Source organism: Suncus etruscus, chromosome 3 (assembly GCF_024139225.1).
Source record: "Suncus etruscus isolate mSunEtr1 chromosome 3, mSunEtr1.pri.cur, whole genome shotgun sequence".
In the NCBI taxonomy this organism is placed as follows: Eukaryota; Metazoa; Chordata; class Mammalia; order Eulipotyphla; family Soricidae; genus Suncus; species Suncus etruscus.
In genome coordinates, this window is record NC_064850.1 from 4,051,565 (window position 1) to 4,071,013 (window position 19,449).

Consider the following 19,449-nt stretch of genomic DNA (forward strand, 5'->3'; position numbering starts at 1 on the left):
CAACTTTAAACTGTACTACAAAACAATAGTTATCAAAACAGCATGGTATTGGAATAAAGACAGACCCACAGGGCCCGGAGAGATAGCACAGCGGCGTTTGCCTTGCAAGCAGCCGATCAGGACCAAAGGTGGTTGGTTCGAATCCCGGTGTCCCATATGGTCCCCCGTGCCTGCCAGGAGGTACTTCTGAGCAGACAGCCAGGAGTAATCCCTGAACGCCGCCGAGTGTGACCCAAAAACCAAAAAAAAAAAAAAAAAAGACAGACCCACAGATCAGTGGAATAGGCTTGAGTTCTCAGACAATGTTCCCCAGACATACAATTACCTAATTTTTGACAAAGGAGCAAGAAATCCTAAGTGGAGCAGGGAAAACCTCTTCAACAAGTGGTACTGGCAGAACTGGGTAGCCACTTGCAAAAAAGCAAACATAGACCCCCAGTTAACATCATGTACGAAGGTCAAATCCAAATGGATTAAAGACCTTGATATCAGACCTGATACCATAAGGTATATAGAACAACACGTCGGTAAAACACTCCATGACATTGAGACTAAAGGCATCTTCAAGGAGGAAACTGCACTTTCCAAACAAGTGGAAGCAGAGATCAACAGATGGGAATACATTAAGCTGAGAAGCTTCTGCACCTCAAAAGAAATAGTGCCCAGGATACAAGAGCCACCCACCGAGTGGGAGAAAGTATTCACCCAACGCCCATCAGATAAGGGGCTAATATCCAAAATATACAGGGTACTGACAGAACTTTATAAGAAAAAAAAATCTAATCTCATCAAAAAATGGGGAGAAGAAATGAACAGATGCTTTGATAAGAAAGAAATACAAATGGCCAAAAGGCACATGAAAAAATGCTCCTCATCACTAATCATCAGGGAGATGCAAATCAAACAATGATGAGATACCATCTCACACCACAGAGATTGGCATACATCACAAAGAATGAGAACAATCAGTGCTGGTGGGGATGTGGAGAGAAAGGAACTCTTATCCACTGCTGGTGGGAATGCCGTCTAGTCCACCCTCTATGGAAAGCAATATGGAGATTCCTCCAAAATCTGGAAATTGAGCTCCCATTCAACCCAGCTATTCCACTCCTAGGGATATACCGTAAGAACACAAGAATACAATACAAAAATTCCTTCCTCAAACCTATATTTATTGCAGCACTATTCACAATAGCCAGGCTCTGGAAACAACCAAGATGCCCTTCAACAGACAAGTGGCTAAAGAAACTGTGGTACATATACACAATGGAGTATTATGCAGCTGTCAGGAGAGATGAAGTCATGAAATTTTCCTATACATGGATGAATATGTTGTCTATTATGCTGAGTGAAATAAGTCAGAGGGAGAGAGAGGCACACAGAATAGTCTCACTCATCTATGGGTTTTAAGAAAAATAAAAAAGTCATTTTCGCAACAATCCTCGGAGACTATGAGAGGACGGCTGGAACTTCCAGCTCACTTCATGAAGCTCACCACAAAGAGGGGTGAGTGCAGTTATAGAAATAACTACACAGAGAACTACCATAATCATGTGAATGAATGAAGGAACTGGAAAACCTGACTGGAGTACAGGTGGGGGTGGGGTGGGATGGAGGGAGATTTGGGACGTTGGTGATGGGAATGTTGCACTGGTGAAGGGGGTGTTCTTTACATGACTGGAACCTAATCACAATCATATATGTAATCAAGATGTTTAAATGAAGGGAAAAAAAGAAAAAAAAAGAAAATCTCAAACCTAACTTACAAGAGTAACCTTTCTGGATTTTGACATTTCATTTTATTATTTTTATTTTTCATTGGATTTTAATTGATTTGCAGTGTTTCAGAGAGTTTAATGTCACAACAATGGATGCATATATATTATTGTTTATCCTTTTGACATCAGAAAGACCCTTCATTTTGTTTTTGGGCCACACCCAGTGGCATTCAGGGGTTACTCCTGACTCTGCATTCAAAAATCACTCCTGGCAGGCTCAGGGAACCATATGGGATGCTGGGATAAAAGCCAGGTCTCTTCCGGGTCAGCTGTGTGCAAGGCAAATTCCCTCCCACCATGCTATCACTCCTGCCCAGAAAGACCCTTCTTGAACCTTTGAAGACTCCTAACCTCTTTGCCTCTGTAACAACTAAGGTTTTCACTGAATCGAGAATTTCATTTGTGGTTTCTGCCATTTTGTTTGCTTTAGGTATTCATATCCCTTATTAAATGAAACTTCAATAATGACCTTTTGCTGCTTGATTTTACTTAACATCATTACTTCAAAATCAGTGTGTTCCAAAGGGCACCCACTTCAGCTTTTTTTTTTTTTTTTTTTTTTTAATTTTTTATTTGTAATTATGAGAACAAGGATGCAAAGAAAGAGGACAAGGTAAAGTTACAGTGGAAGGACAATACATAACATAATTCTCAGAAGTCCCCTTGCTGATATCCCAACTTTGAAATTTCATCCAAAGAACATTAAGATTGTAACACACTATAATATTTCTTAACAGCACACAAGGCAATCTAAAGCCATAAAACTTACATAACTCCTTAAACATTACAGGCATAGCATTTTTTTTTACATTTCCATATTCATGCATATTAGCTTAAGTTAACCTCAAATCTTAACTGGGTTCTTTTTAAGGATTAGAGTCAAAGGAGCACAGCAAAAATGGTGTTAGAGTGGCAATTGTTGTTTGCATAGGCCCACCAAAATATGAGGGACATGGAAAGAAATAACCTTGGCCTAAATACAAAAAGACCCGACCCCTGAAGGTTCCTGGCACAAGACCAGGAAGGCTTAAGTTAACCTCAAATCTTAACTGGGTTCTTTTTAAGGATTAGAGTCAAAGGAGCACAGCAAAAATGGTGTTAGAGTGGCAATTGTTGTTTGCATAGGCCCACCAAAATATGAGGGACATGGAAAGAAATAACCTTGGCCTAAATACAAAAAGACCCGACCCCTGAAGGTTCCTGGCACAAGACCAACTCTAGGCTCCAGGCAAGCTAGATCGTCCAATCCAAGACATTGTCTGTAGTGCCAACACACTTATATTTTTCACACAGTCTCTGTTGTTGGTATCAAGCTTCTGTATTTAAGATCCTGGAATCTGTATATCCAACAATGAAGTCAGGATGTGGAGCGTCCTCTGGTTTCACCTTACAATCAAAGGGCAATGCAGGGAGCCCTGTCCTGTAAGCAAATCGTTGTTGTTGTTAAGTCTTCTCAGTGTTAATGGAAGTCTCTTTTGAGCAGGACAATGTCTGAGCAGTGTAGAGTCTTCCTTGGTAGAGGATTGCTTCCAGGTGATGCTATAGACCAGCCTGGATGTTTTGTGGATGGCTTCCCTGGTTCAGGGGAATGCCCTTTCTTCTGAGGTCTGTGCCAGGTCGTTATGTCAATGTTCAGGGTGTAAGGTCCCTTTGCACTATAAGATTAGTCTGTACCAATCTCTATTAGATAGGATCTTATTTATATGTATAGTATTTTCCCATTTTAATGTGCCTATGCAAAAAAGGAGCAATGCCACGTGGTGTTCTTGGCCCATAAGGGGGTGATAAGAACAATTATGGTTCAATCATAAGCATTAATCTGGGGGACTCTTTCTCTAAGATTCCTTGTTAAACAGCTCAAAAAGAGAAGAAGAAAAGCGGTTAGAATCGTCACTATATAAGACAACATTTAGTAAGAATTATAGCTGTCAGAGAAAAAAAACCAAAATATTCTAAAGAAATACGTGTCCATTTTATGTATCTTGAAACAGTTTGGGGTTGTTACACACAATGCACGGCTTTGGTCTGTGATAACGCTTGTACACTACTGATTAAAAAGAGTAATGTAGATTAGAGATGTTTGGGGGGGATAGAGAGTAAAGGAATAAAAAAGAGCTTTGTAGGGATGTGGGAAAGGGCACGATACATAATAAAGATTCTGGATACGTAAAAAGTAACATAACAGTAGGAATACACTTAATAGCACCCCCACGCGGTTCTGCAGTTTTGGGATGCAAAGGGCGGGATTTCTCCCCCGCCTCCCCCCAGGGCCCGATTAACCAGGCGTGGCCCTGAAGACCCACCAGGTTTGGGGGGATCTTGGCCCCCTGGACTAGGAGTTCAGCCCAGGGGACCTGTGGCTAGCTGTCCTGCCCAGAGCCCCCCACATACCAGTCAAACACCCAGAAATCCTGGCATGTGGAGTGGTCTGAGCCCAGCCGTGCCTCTGCAGTTTTGGGATGCAAAGGGCGGGATTTCTCCCCCGCCTCCCCCCAGGGCCCGATTAACCAGGCGCACTTCAGCTTTTATTCATGTCAATAGACTATTGAGTATGTCACAGCTTTTCTATCTAGTCTTATGTTGATGGGCTTATAGATTGATTCTGTAGCTTGGCTATTATAAACAACCAATATAAACCTGGGTCTAAAATCATAAGTTTGCAAATATCTTTTATAATTTTTCATGTACTTCAGATAAGTTCTTTGGGTGCTTTTGGTGAAACATTTGAGCTTTTCATTGTTATTTTAAGAAGCCTCTACTGTTCTCCAAAGGGACTGCACTAGTTCCCTTTTCACCAGCTGAATACCAGAATTTCTTTCCCTCAACATCTTACCAACGCTTTTTCCTTTTTTTTTTTTTTTTTTTTTTTAAATTTTATTTTGGGCCACACTCGGAGACATTTAAGGGTTACTCCTGGCTCTGCGCTCAGAAATTGCTCCTGGCAGGCTCGAAGGCCCATATAGGACTTGGTGGGGGATTAGGGGGCGGTAGGGAGAATTGAATCAAGGTCCGTCCTGGGTCAGCCTCATGCAAAGCAAAAACCCTACTGCTGCGCCATCGCTCCAGCTCCTATTTCTTATATTTTTATATAAATTATTCTCATAAATGTGAGGCGATATTGCCTTTGAACAATATTTTCATGATGTTTATGCTGGCCACAGAAGTAGATTTGAGCATCTACCTTTGAGTATCTTTGAGTCATCATTTTTTGCAGAACAAACTGTCCATGTCTTAGTCTCATTTTTTGGTTTCAATTAGGATACTGACATTGTTATGAGTTGTGTGAGTTCTTTATACATTTCGGTATTAGCCCATGTTAGATGTGCAAATATACCTTCTACTAATCAGTAGATTGCCTGCTTGTTTTTGTTTCTCTTATTGATTTAGAACCTTTTACTTTGATGTGGTTTCATTAATTTATTTTGTTTCCCTATTTCTTGGGGGTAGGTGGAACAGAGAACCCCATACCCGGTATTGTTCAGGTCCACGTGCAAAGCAGGTAATCTATCCTGACCACATCCCTAGTCTTTTTGTATATCTTAATAAATCAAATCAAAGCTTACTGGAATAAAAAGAGCACATAAATTTTTTTTTAAAAGCCTCAAGGTTTAGAAAATGAAAAGCACTTTATTCAAATACCCATAAAGCTGTGAAAAATAAAGTGTTAGGGACACATAAAAATGGACAAGTCACACAGCATTGTCTATTTGGATTGACTACAAAGAAAACTGCTCTGTGTGGTTCACTCATCCTTTTCTCTAGACCTCTCTGTACTCTCCGCTCCAGATTGAGGACCAGGCAAGTTTGTTTCTATCTTTAGCGAGCTCTTGACTGATGTGTGTCATCTCCAAACTCCGGAATTTCCTCCAAGGTATTCACCACTTCCCTGGCTGATGACAAACATGCAGGTGGCAGAGCCTCATCACTGCGGAAAGTGCTGACTGAATACCTTTAGAGAGTACTTCCCTGCCCTACCCTACCCTACCCTAACCAACCCACCCTACCCTACCCTACCCTACCCTACACAGCACCCCTATTGTTAGCATCTCTGTAAACATTGTGAAATCCTCACCTCTTGGTTCTATTCCTTCACATACTAGAGAAAAAATTGGAATATGTAACTTGCTGTCCAATTCTTAGGGCCATTTATTTTTTTTCCTGGTTTTTGGATTACACCCGTCACCACTCAGGGCTTACTCCTGGCTCTATGCTCAGAATTCGCTCCTGACAGTTCCAGGGAAACATGGGATGCTGGGATTCGAACCATCACCCTTCTGCATGCAAGGCCATGCCTCCATGCCTTGCCTACATGCTGTCTCTCCAGGGCCAAATTCTGAGCTCAGTTTTGTCTAGAAGTGGGATTGGGAATGTTGATTCTTCAGTTTGAATATTTGACCCTGCTTTTTTCTTGGTAGAAACAGTATGAATTGGCCTCATTGTATAAACCATCTTTCACTGGTGTTCCTTATTTCATTTCTTCAGTGAGTAGCACCCCATTTTCTGGATCTTATCTCCCATATGTGGCCAGAAGAGGGTTGGAGAGAATGATGCTGTGTTTGCTTCACTTGTAATCATTCAAACAGTACAAATAAGGTGTGCTGAGATAAGTGTGGAATCTCTGTTAGACAAACTAATGGAATGTGAAGTCAAGGAATGTGGAGGTCAGACAGAATGTGGAAGCTGTGTTTTCTTCACTAGGATGACGGATCAGAGTAGCTACACCCAGCATTGTCACCCTGGCCTGATTTGGTGTTCTATCCTGTGGAGAACTGCCACAATTCTAGTCCCTGGAGGAGACATGGAGCTATGGCTTTGAATGGAATCCCTAGAAGAGCAGTAATTCCCAGCTGCCAGAGCAGCTATCTTTGGCATCCACCTCTTAATTAATAAGCAGGTTCCTTTTAACAGTTCCCTTTTGACTGCTCTGTTACAAGACAGCTCATCATGTGTTGATTACGAGGTTAGGAGAACATGAATCTCTTGGAGCTTTTTATCTTTGTCACAGAGTACTTGTCAACAATGCTATTATGGAATCGAGAGTCTAAATACTACCGTGCAGGTCCTTCGAGCCCTAGCTGATGTGTGTTGGAGTAACAAGAAGCAGCTCCTTATAATTTTTCAGAATTCTTCAATCTGCAGATACAGTATTGCACCTTGAGTGGTCACCCTATCTCTGATAGCAAAGGGGCATTATCCCATCTCACACACAAGGAATTCAATACAAGTTGTTCATTATGGTTATCACCAGACTGCAGGTGAATCTAGTAAAGCCTAAACAAAAGTATTTTCCCCCGCTTCCTTTTTCTCTAACCTCTTCCTTTGCAGGACCTTCCCCCACCCTGGTGGATTTGGTTCTGGAGAATAAAGAGGAGCAGTCATAGCTTTGGTGTGCACATAGGCAGCACATGACAGAGAGAGGCCATGAAAAAAAAAAGCAGGCTGACTCAGATTAATTTTTCCTCATTGTTTGGTGTATTATTTCTTCACTGCTATCCTGCTTCATCAAACCCATCCACCTAACGGGTGGGTGGGGAGGTGCCTGGGTAGGCCTCACCCAAATTGTGGATTTTATTTTTATTTTACACCAGACCAATAGACTTCTGAGGGGCTTGCAGTAGGAGAGATGCTCCAGAGAAGAATATATCTTCTGTTTCAGATTTCTTAACACTGTGACTTCCTTCCCAGATTAGTTGAGTGTGCTGTGAATTACCTCAAATGAAGCTGTCAAGGAGATTTGTCTTTAACAAATTGTCTAACTGAACAATGGGGAGTGGAAGTTGGAGCATTCAGAGGTTGTGAATGGTCTCAATACGAATAGAGTGGTACTCGATTAGTAGTGTCTGCCATGACACTTGATGGGGGGAATATGGGCCCATGTTGTGAATACTTGTCATCTTTGCCCTTGAGGGCTTCTCTGGATTCTTAGCTCATAGTTGGACCTATGTATCACATTCCTGACTGTTTTTCCTTTGGGTCTCCTCCTCAGTTTTCTACAGACATCTGTTTTCATAGAAAGATAGTTACAAGACTTCTTGGCTTCATCATTGCCCAGAGATAGGGTTATGAAAATTATCAATGGAAGAAAGGATCTACTTTGAAAGAGAAAGCAAAGGAAATAAAAACCCACCATTCCCAATTTTTTCCTACATGTATTTATTTTATTCATTAGTAGCTCTAATGTGCCTAATGCTTTTAAGTATATGTTATGCATGGTACATATTATGGCTTCTCCTCTTTGGGATGTAGAAAGAAGTTTTGAGTTTGCAGTGTAAGTTAAAACATGCTGCTAATATTTCTAGTTTGGGTTTCTCTGAATTCCTTACACTCCCCAAGAATTGAGTAATTTGTGGAGCTAAGGAAAAAAAGGTTCTAGGAGAAAGTCTACCAAAGAATACCAACCTTAATTAAATACAGCATTTCTTCAATTCTGTTATTCAGTGCAGCAGAGTAACATTGATTCCAGCAGTCTAAAAAAATGGTATCCTTTTCATTTGACCCCATATGTAAAGAAAGATATTTTTTCTTAGTTTATAAGATGTTCTTATGTCTTCACATCCAGGTATTTCTGAGATAGCATTTATCAATGTTTTATTTCAGAAATATAGTTAGGATTCTGCTTCTATGTACAGGGTAATACCATCTTAGCTTTTTTCACAGTCATTCTTTGATTGCTTCCCTGAATGCAGTGTGCCTTTAGACTTATTATTTTTCCCAGATTCTCTCTTCCTAGCTTAAGTACTGTTTTCCACAGCCCTTTCTTTATAGCCTTATGTTAAGCATTATGCTGTTGGTCATAAACACGTTTTGATTATTTTCCTAAGAGCAGGTTACAGAGCATCCAGACTAGCTTTGTTTGGGACGTCCTGAAAGTTGGTCTGGTAGCCACAAATCTGGTAGCAAGATGTGAAGCAACAAAGGCCATTGACGCCACTGATTGGATTTCCATACTACATGAGAGTTTAGTGATGTATATCCAAACATGTTAATTTACCAACCAGCTGGACCAAATTGTACCTGGGTTTGTAACCCTCCTTGGTGATTTGTGAACCTAAGCTTTGACTCAGCTCAAAATTACTACATACAAGTAGTTCTGTTTAACGTCTTTGTGCATCTTTGTCCAATAAGTGACTTTCTTTAGGGGAAAGTGGAATGGTATAATTTTTGAGAATAATAATTGGAAAATGTTTCTTTTGCCACAAAAATGGGGGGTAGTAGTCATCTAAAATTGGCTTCAGCTGTTGGAGTTAAACTGATTGAGATTTTTGGGCCCCTGTCATACATATTCCATGCTATGAAGTGCTATGCCAAAGAAATGACTTGCTAAAATAAATAATGTCTCTTAGTTTGGGAGGCAGACCATAAAGCCCCCGCATTTTGTTCCAGGTAAAACTATTTTCTCAGATCAGTGCATGAAACATCTCACTAGAAACCTATTCAATGATTTCTAAGATTTCAGTTTTATAAAGTGAGTAAGTGTACTCTGGTTTTGTTGTTTTTCTGTTGTTATTGTTGTTGTTGTTGTTGTTGTTTTAAGGAAAGGGAGTGTTTTGGACCAGACAGGGCTCCTGAACTGATTCAAAAATACAGCTGACTTCTGTACTCTTGGAGTCACACTTTTGGTTTCCTCTTCTCTTCTTTACTGCTATTTCCCACAAGAAAACTAAATCTCTTCAAAGCAGCACTGTTTTCTTCTCTGGGGTATGTGACTAGTGGGAGAATACAAATAATAGCTGGATGAGAGTAAGCACAAGCTTAATTTTTTATGTGTTTGTATTTTGATTTAGGTCATTTAGTTTTTCCTTTTTAAGCACAAACTTTGAACATACACAGAAACGTAATGAATTTTGCTCTCAAGAATAATGGAGCACAGGAATGCTTACATATTTTTACCATTTTTAGCTAAAAAGATGCATTGATAAAGATTAAAACTTAGTAATAATACAGAAGTAATAATGAGACAACTTATTTTATTGTAAGAATAAGTTTGTCTATAAATGGTTGCAATTTTTATGACTAGATCTGTAGTTGCAAACCCTATTGTCAAAAGTTTGTCATCTTTTAAACAATTCTAAAAGAAAGAAGCATGTTCTTGTATTCTTATTTTCTTTACATGGATCACTAGCAAGGAAAGAGCATAGCAGTGACCTCTCATTCGTTATATTCTTACACTTAAGCTGTCTTAATATTTTAGTTATTATAATATGTAATTACAAAATCTAATGCATAATTATAGTACCCAGGCTATTAAAGCTCAATGAGTATTTGTTGAATGTGTAAATGAATGACAAGAACAGCAAATAATAGTCTTTAAGGTTGAGTTCAGAACTGGGAATTGGAACATATGTGGCAGCATTCTGTTCCGACCCTGCTCTTTCAGAATCCTTGCCTTCTGCGGTGTAGTTTTAATACTGCTCCCCAGCTAGGCTTTATATTACTCTTTTGTGGTTTAAGGCGTCAGTCCAAGCTGTTAGGGAACAGTAAGTTGTCAAGTGTAACTTATCTCTAAGGCTTAGTAAGAAGGGTTGGGAGTGGGTCTAACTAAGCTTGCTGAGGTCATAGCTGTTTTTTCTCTTTTGTTGTCTTTTTGTTTTGATGCATGAAATCTTGGAAGTCCCTCCACTATTTATTTGCTCAACAAATTTCTAAGGAGGATAAAGGATCTGGTTTGGCTGTGAGTATAAGGGAAATAGAGTGAAATATTTCCACTCACAGTTTCAGTGGTGCACAGATAGAAACATTGCCACAGATTCTACTTAAGGTAACAATCACTGGCAAATTTAAAATAAGTGGAATTGATGGTTGAGAATGGAATAGATGTTCTTGAGTAAGTATTTTAGTAAGACTGAGTGCTCAAGAGCCTGAAGTGTAGTACAAGACTGAAAGTGTGGCTTGCAGTGTCTTTAGAGATTTTGTCCTCTTCAACTGGGAAGCTACTCATACATGTCTTTATTTGTTCTAAACTGTCACTATATTGAAATAGGAAACAAAGTACTGAAACAAAGTTATTCTTTAGAGTAGCCTTTTTCGGTTATATCCCCTTCTCATGATTTTTTAAGATACTGGACAACTTTTAAATTTGTAGGTGAGAGGGACAGTTCAGGAGATTGAAGCATATGGTCTACATGTAGGAGGCCTAAATTCAGCCCTCTGTAGTATATGGTGCCTCCCAGATACCACTGGGAGTGATCCCCTCCAAATTGCCAAGCACTAAGTTAGAAGCACCCCCAAGTGCCAAATGGATATAGCCTTTTTCAACTGTTTCAAAGAAAAAAATTACGAGCAGTGAAGTACTTGATTCTTTCATTCATTTAAAAGCAGATAGTATGAAGGCTAAGGTACTTCTCTTGCATGTAGCTGGCCTAGATTTCATCGCATGCACCATTTGATCCCTGAGCACAACTGGATGTGGCACAAAAACAAAACAAAAGAAAAACTGGTCAACAGGGCAGAAGTGGTCAACAAGGCCATCTGATTCTTTTCCTGTTGGCCAATTTTGCTTCTTGTAATTAGAGATGTCGGTAAGTCTTAACATGCAGCTGAACGAGATTCAATCTCCAGTATTACAGGTAATCCCACCAGGAGTGACCCTTGAGCTCAAAACCAAGAGCAAACCCTGTAGAGCTGGATATAGGGAGGAAAACAGAAGAGAAAGATGTGGACCAAAGCAATAGAGCTTGTCTTGCATGTGGCCAACATGGGTTCCATCCCCATCACCCCATTTAGTCCTCAGAGCACCACCAGGAGTGATTCCTGAACACAAAAAAGAGAAGAATTGGGGGCGGGGGATAGAGAGAAGAATGTTCAATTAGTATTTATAGGGAGTTGGGGAATATTTCTTAGACCAGATAGTTAACATGAAAATATGCAAACTCAAAGGGAATATTATTTCTATATCTAATTAAATTCATTGATTAAAGATTGATAAATGTACACTTATATTTGTATAATCATTTAAGGCTTTTATAGAGATACATGCCTATCTATGCTCATCCTGTTGAGAGTTCTGTCCAGTCCCAAAAGACTGCTTTAAAGCTAAAAAGGGTCAGGAAGAGGGAATATCACATTGGTGGTAGGATTATAGCCTGAAGCTACTTTAGTATGAATATGTACATCAATTACAATTTTTTAATTATTTATGTATTTTTTATTTATTTTGTCTTTTAAGAATTTTAGGTAGTGCAAGCAAAGTAGATCACCAAGAATAGAAGTTAAAACTATAGCCTAGAGGTTGAACACAAAAGCAAAATATGAAAGGTAAATTCTTTCCTGTAGGAAATTCTGCCCATAAATCCTCTCTTATTAATAACTGCCAGCCATTAAGGAAACAGGGTGAGTTGGATTATAGAAATAACATAATTAATGTTGAGATTTTCCAACTTCAGTAACCTTATCAAGGAAGTATGTGTTGAAACTAAGGATTTTGTAGCTGAGTCCTGAACAACATAATGTTAAAAACTCTTAATGTTAGAAATCAGGATCTCATAAAGTAATATGCATGATATCCCTTTAATAACAATATTGCAAACTACACTGTCTAAATGGGGGAGGGAGATGAGGGGTGAGAGAGAGAGAAAGAGAGAGAGAAGGAGGAGAGTGAGAAGAGAGAAGAAAAATTGTCTGATGTAGAGGCAAGCAGAAGGGAGGACAGGAGGGAACTTGGGGATATTGGTGGCAAGAAATGTACATTGGTAAAGGGATGGGTTTTGGAACATTGTATAATTGAAACTCAACCATAAATAACTTTGTGCATCTCATGGTGATTCAATTAACAAATGTATTGATTAAATAAAATTAGGACCTTAGTGGCTAGAGTAATTTTACAATGAGTAGAGTGTTTGCTTTGCACATAGAGAATCTGGATTTGATCCCCAGCATCCCATATGGTCCTTGAGCCCCACCAGGAGTAATTCCGGAGTTGCAAAGCCAAGATTAACCTCTGAACATTGCCAGGTGTGCCCCACAAAAGGAATGATTCCTAAGCACAGAGCCAGAAATAACCCCAGAGCACTGCCAGATGTGGCTCACCACCCCCCAAAAAATTAGGACCTAAAATCAAGTGTAATTTCCAAGACATTTTTCTTGATGCCTCACTATTACAGTTATGGAATCTTGGGGTTTGGAGAGACTTTGGAAGTTTCTCCATTAGGACCTAAAACCAAGTGTAATGTCCAAGACGTTTTTATTGATACCTCACTAATAGTTGTGTGGAATCTTGGGGTTTGTAGAGACTTTGGAAGTTTCTCCTTTCACCCTCTCTTATTGAAGAGGAAAAATAAAATGAGACATAGAAATATTTATACTTAGCCCAGGAATGTTGTTTGAGTAAACTACATAGTGAGTTCTGGCCTCTCATCTTCAGATGGTCTGTCTGGTCATCTTTCTGCCATACCACCCTCTAAGAATAAGTGCTGCTTGCAAAGATTCTCAAAAACCAATAATCAGTGTGGAATTTAATAACATGCTCTATCAATTCAATTCTAAGTATCTAATACAGTGGTTTTTGTAGCTGCTATGTGATCTAAGTATACCCCTATTTTAAGGATAGCCAGAAATTTCTGTGGACCGGCACTGATCTGAAGACTGGCAGTGGAAAACCAGTGACTAGGCATATGGACTAAATGCTCAGATATCCAAGAGGAAGTTAAACTAGATTGCACTATGAATTCTTCATTCTGGAGGTAGAGTAAAAAGAGTATTTAATGCTAAAAGTCATATACGAGTAGGATAACTTTCTCTAGTGTTACCTACATTAAGTTAACCTGCAGTGAATTTTAGAGAGGTGGGGAACAGCGTTTAAGAATAGAATGAAGGGGGGGGCAGCGTTTAAGAATAGAATGAAGAGGTGAGGTAAAAACAAGAATAGAATGAAATCAATATTCTTATTAGTGAAAATTTTCTGATGTAATTGCTAAAGGAAATAATCAAAATTAGGTTTAGATGTATATGGTATGGGGATACATTTATTTATAATTTCGGTAACAGCAAATACTCAACAGTATAAGCTCAGGTACAAGAGCTATTAAGAAATCATCATGAAGATGTACTTTGTTCTAAAATGTGCAACAGAAGAGAACAGATTAAGAAAAATTTGAGATTGTTGTCTGTATGCACAAATGGAAAAAAAACCCACACATTGATAGTAAGGCACAGGATTTCTCTGGCTCTCTATTTCTCTCCCTCTCTCTCATACGCACATACCTAAAGACATGAATTAAAGGTAACCTGGATTGGATACTAGCCCTTATATTTTAATATTCAGAAATATTGAATGTTGCAAAAATAAGGGCTATGGGGGAAGTGAATGCATTGGGGGTTACTAGCAATGTCTCAGTGGTTAAGTGTGAGAGACTAAGTCTTACACTTAATGTCTGATTGTGATGGATCTGCACCAGGATGGCCATTGTCGACTTAGCCTTCCTCTCTGCATTTTTAGTAAAACAAGTTTAAGAACAATGCCTACCTTACAGAGTAAGTCAAATAGAGAACAGTACTTAGAACTATTTTACACAGAGTGTGCTCTCCATTGGGTATTGCTGTGGCTTCCGTTACAACAGACATGATGTATATAGTCGTGTCTACTTTCTCACTTGTTCAGAACAAATACATAGAACTGAAACAGGCCTCAAAGAATACTATGCGGTAGGGGTTGGTAATACATAGGACCCAGTTGCTTTCCAGGAATATCTTACACACTGCACTTCTGTCAGCAATGTCTTTTGTGGACTTCCTAGGAGAAGGTCACCCCCTTGGCATGTCTTACTGTCCAGCGCTCTTCAGGGGATGCCAAGAGAACAATAGCATCATGTACTTATGGTCTGTGCCTCTGAAGAACACAGCTCCAACAGTCAGAGGAAGTAGGAGGAGAGAATTGATTCACAGATGTGTTTCACTTGGCTAGAGCTGCGTACATCTGTATTAGAAAGACTAATATTGCATGGAACAAACTGAAGTTACTTTGCCGAAGTGGGGAACTCTGAAGATTGCCCCCATGAGTATAGTGATAAAAGTACATTTGTAGGGTGCTTGCCTAGCTAGCTGACCCAGGATTGATCCCAGCTATCTCACAGGGTCTCCCAGGCCCACCAGGAGTGATTCCTAGTACAGAGCCAGGAGTAAGCTCTGAGCATTGCTGGCTGTGGCCAAAAACAAAACAAAAAAGTAAATTTGCAAGACGTTTTCAAATATACTAGCTCAGTTGATTCTCTTAGCATTGAAGCATGTCAAATAAAAATAAGACTTTATTATCTAGGTCTACTCTTAATTAGTCTGTTAGTAAAACATTTCCAAAGTATAAATACTTCTATATATGCTAGCCTCCAGTTTCTAAAATTATTTCTGTTCTATAGCCATGGCTGTTGAGCTTATAATAAACAAGCTCTCTTGGGATCCCAAACAGGAAATGTGATTTTGTTGTAGTTTGGAAATCAGCCTTCATTTCAGGGAATAAAATGGTCTGGCCCTTCTTTTCATTTTATAGGTTCAAATACCACTGAATATCACTGTGAGTTTTGGCTTGTAGAATACATTGGGAACAGTGGGGTTTGATTTCCTATTTTAAGAGATCAAGGTTCAGCATTCTACTGCCAATTTTTGCATGTTAAGTAATAGCTAAAGATTATTCTAAAATTCATCAAATACCCTAAACTCTTTAAACCCTGGAAGTATAATCCTGTCCAACTTCCAAGCTACCCACTGTTTCCTTATTGTCACCATCTAGTTTGTTCAATCTCTAGATGAAATTCACATCATTGTGAGAGTTCCAGTAATGATTACTGTAGTTTACAAGGCGCTATAATCATGCATTACGTTGCATCAAATTTGATACTATTTGAAGAATAATTTGAGACTATGCTTCTTTTATCTTTTTCTATTAAGATATTGTCATTCACAGTGTTTCTTTGTAGTTGAGTTTTAGGTATTCCAGCACCAGTCCCACCACCAATGCCAACTACTATTTGACCCAGAAATTCTGGGTAACTCCTCCCAGGGCATAAAAACATTCATTCAGAAAAGCAGGTTTCTTTTATCTTGCCAGAGTAGACCTCTTAAAAATGTTTCCTTAGGAGCCAGATAAATAGCACAGAGGAAGGGCATTTGCCTTGCATGTGGCTGTTCCAGGAAGGACCCAGGTTTGATTCCCAATACCCAATTGGTCCTCAAGCCTGCTAGGAGTGATTTCTGAACACAGAACCAGGAGTAATCTCTGAGCGCCACTGGGTGTGGCAAAAAATGTGGAAGGAAGGAAGGAAGGAAGGGAGGAAGGAAGGAAGGAAGGAAGGAAGGAAGGAAGGAAGGAAGGAAGGAAGGAAGGAAGGAAGGAAGGAAGGAAGGAAGAAGGAGGGAGGGAGGGAGGGAGGGGAGGAAGGAAGGGAGGAAGGAAGGAAGGAAGGAAGGAAGGAAGGAAGGAGGGAAGGAGGGAGGGAGGGAGGGAGGGAGGGAGGGAGGGAGGGAGGGAGGGAGGGAGGGAGGGAGGGAGGGAGGGAGGAAGGAAAGAAATGTTTGCTTAGAGTAGTGCTTTTAGGTAAAATACAGGACTGGAATAAAAAACCTCACAGTGAAGTGAAATGAAAGAAAAAGAAAGAAAAGGAAGGAAGGAAGGAAGGAAGGAAGGAAGGAAGGGTGGAAGGAAGGAAGGAAGGAAGGAAGGAAGGAAGGAAGGGAAAGAGAGAGAAAGAGAAGAAGGAAGGGAGGGAGGGAGGGAGGGAGGAAGGAAGGAAGGAAGGAAGGAAGGAAGGAAGGAAGGAAGGAAGGAAGGAAGGAAGGAAGGAAGGAAGGAAGGAAGGAAGGAAGGAAGGAAGGAAGGAAGGAAGGAAGGAAGGAAGGAAATGTTTGCTTCGAGTAGTACTTTGAGGTAAAATACAGGACTGGAATTAAAAACCTCACAGTGAAATCACTATCTGCAGACTGAGACTCTAATACAGATAATTCAGTTTTCTTCAATGAGATATTGAAGAGAAGCAGGTAGCTAATTCCATTTGTCAGGTAGCAGCTACATGTACCTGAATCAGCATCTTCCTCAAAGGGACAGGAATGGTAGAGGTGCTGTGTGGAGGGGACATTTGTTGTACTGACATGCATTCAATATATGAAAATGGAGAATAGGTCGAAAATGTCTTCTTTCTGTTTGTTTGGGTGTACAAATGCCTTACTGAGGTTTGCAAGCATGCACAGAAACCCACAACAACAACATATGTTTTAATGGATCTGATATTTCCTTGGATCAGAGAGAATCTCTGTGCCAATTTTTGGCCTAAATCCAGTAGAAGGGATCTGATCCTGCTTCAAGTCACCTGACTTTGTATGATACAAACTTGGCTTTGTAGGGACCTAGTTTCCTTGGATTTCAGTGCTCTGGAACTCAAAGGCATGACAGATTTCACAGATCATCAAGCCAGGTCTTCTGGACTGGGAACTACTTTCACCATCCTTCACTATCAGGCTTTGTTCTGGCTCCTCGTCAGAAGTGGTACCTTTTGGTCACAGCAAATAAGACTCTTCATCAAAATTTTCAACTGTCTGCTGAAGTCCAAATGAACCTTAGTGAAAGAGTCTGGGTAACAACTGGCTGAATCTTGTGGTCATTTTAAAAATAAACTTTCTTTTGCTTGACACCATCCACACAGATCATTCAGTATTGTCTTTAGTGTGATATTGAGCCCAGAGGTACAACAAACACAGCCTTTCCCAATAATTTCATATCCTGAGAGGAAAACAACTTTATACCAAGACATAGCTAAGTTCCTATCTAAATTGCCCTGGGTCTGTAGTTCAGAAAACTTCTCTTTTGTCATAGAATTTGTAGGCAGAGTCAATGGGATACTCTCCCAGTGAAGTGAACAATCTGATGTTTTAATACAAATATCTACTATTTCAGAGTCTTCTGATGTTCTATTTGGGCTTTTGCCTATATACTCTGGAAGCCAGACATGCTTATGGCCATTGTGTGTATTCATCCAATTATATGAATCACTTTGGTGTTTTGTTTTTCTCTCCAGGACCAGGAAGAAAACAAGGGAGCAACAAGTTGGCCTGAATTCTACATTGATCAGCTCAACTCCATGGCTGCTGTAAGTATACTCTGTGTTCTACAATCCAATTTCAAATGCAGGTCAAGTTCAAAGACAAGAGCTGCACAATATAAATTGACTTGAGTAATAATTTTCAAGTATCATTGATTTACAAATTCATTTTCAATACTCAAAGTTGGAAAACTACATGAGTAGGAGTGGTATGTGGCCAAGGGATTTTTATCTTTTTCCAGTATGTTTTAAATAAAATCAGCACACAATAAAATAAGATTTTAATGTTCTAAGGAAACAATAAATCTGGCTATGTTTAACTTCAAACTGATTACTATTGCTAGTCATTTAAGTCTTAGTTATAGTAGCACCAATCTAAAAGTTACCATCATTTTCAAATAGTTTGATGAAACTGTTCCTTCACTAAAAACTTGTTTAGTTCTTGAGTTCTTGATTTTATAGGGCAGCAGGACTGGACTGGGAAGGGTGCTCTTTCACTAATATAAATAACAGAAGGGGACTGTGGGATAAAATACTTTAATGGAAAAAGTATAACACTGAGACGTCCTTGGAAAATCTTTCATAGATGGATTTTTTAAATTCAGTAATTGCTTAAAATGCATTTACTGACATGGATTCTGGTCACTTGAATGTCTTATGATGCCAGTGTTCCACTTAATTTGAGGTTCATCTATTGATCCAAGCTAGAGAAATAGCTATAGAAAGCAAGTCATCAACTTTTGAACCTTAATGGTTAAATTTATTCTGCTAATGTTGATAAAATTTAGTGGTTACCCACAGTGGAAGTTTTTGCTTCAACGGATAGGCTCATAATTTTAAGAATCTGTTGGACCCATTTCAGCTTATTATATCCCTAATATCCAAACTCATTCCCATATATTTCTCTTTTTCTTTTACTCCCTCCCCTGTATGGAAAATTTATTTCTTATCACTTACAGCAAACATTTAAATTGCTTAATGTTTTGCTGCTGTTTTAAAAGTTAGAAACCAACTAAATTATGTGAATCATTCATACTTTTGCTAAAGTTTTTTTAAGTTGTGATTTACAGTCATTTTCTCTTTTCTGTCTTTTTTGTTTTAAAATAGATGTTTCTTAGATGTCACACAGTAAATAACAGAATAGGTAGACAAATGTTACAGGGCTTATTTAAGTTATAGAAGAACTGCTTAAGCTTTTGCCTCTAAAGTTTCAGTCATTGGAATAGTAAAAAAGATTACTATTTGAAAAGAGTAGATTTTTCAGATATTCAATTTGAAAATAACTTCCAAACCCCAAATATAGGTAACCTAAACTACGATAAGAGCAGGCCAGCATTTGTATGTATATGTGAGCATATTATGAAGTTTGTGATGACCATTACTTTGTTTGCATTTATCTAAGCAATAATAATTTAGAACCACTAACATTTGCTGCCTGTAAAGCCTCTTCTGGATTTTCACCTAATTGGAGGGGCAAAAAGAACTTTCTGGCAAACTGTCTCTTTTCAATTAAGAGAGCATCGTATGACATAGAAGCAGGGAAGTTGCTTCTTTGTTAACAAATTCAGTTCTATAAATAGAGAACTAAATATGGATTTTCTTTTCTTTAAAGTTTAGATCAATCAAATTAATTTGTCCTTCAGTGACTTAAT

The 19,449-nt window shown here is 39.1% G+C and overlaps 1 protein-coding gene across 1 annotated transcript in view; it reads left to right on the forward strand.

The window, feature by feature from the left end:
- Nucleotides 1-19,449, forward strand: part of DAAM1 (dishevelled associated activator of morphogenesis 1) — a 188,237-nt gene that overhangs the window by 110,435 nt on the left and 58,353 nt on the right. Inside the window, exon 5 of the mRNA XM_049770535.1 lies at nucleotides 17,774-17,845. Coding sequence (XP_049626492.1) covers nucleotides 17,774-17,845 — 72 coding nt within the window. The remainder of the gene's footprint in view (nucleotides 1-17,773; nucleotides 17,846-19,449) is intronic.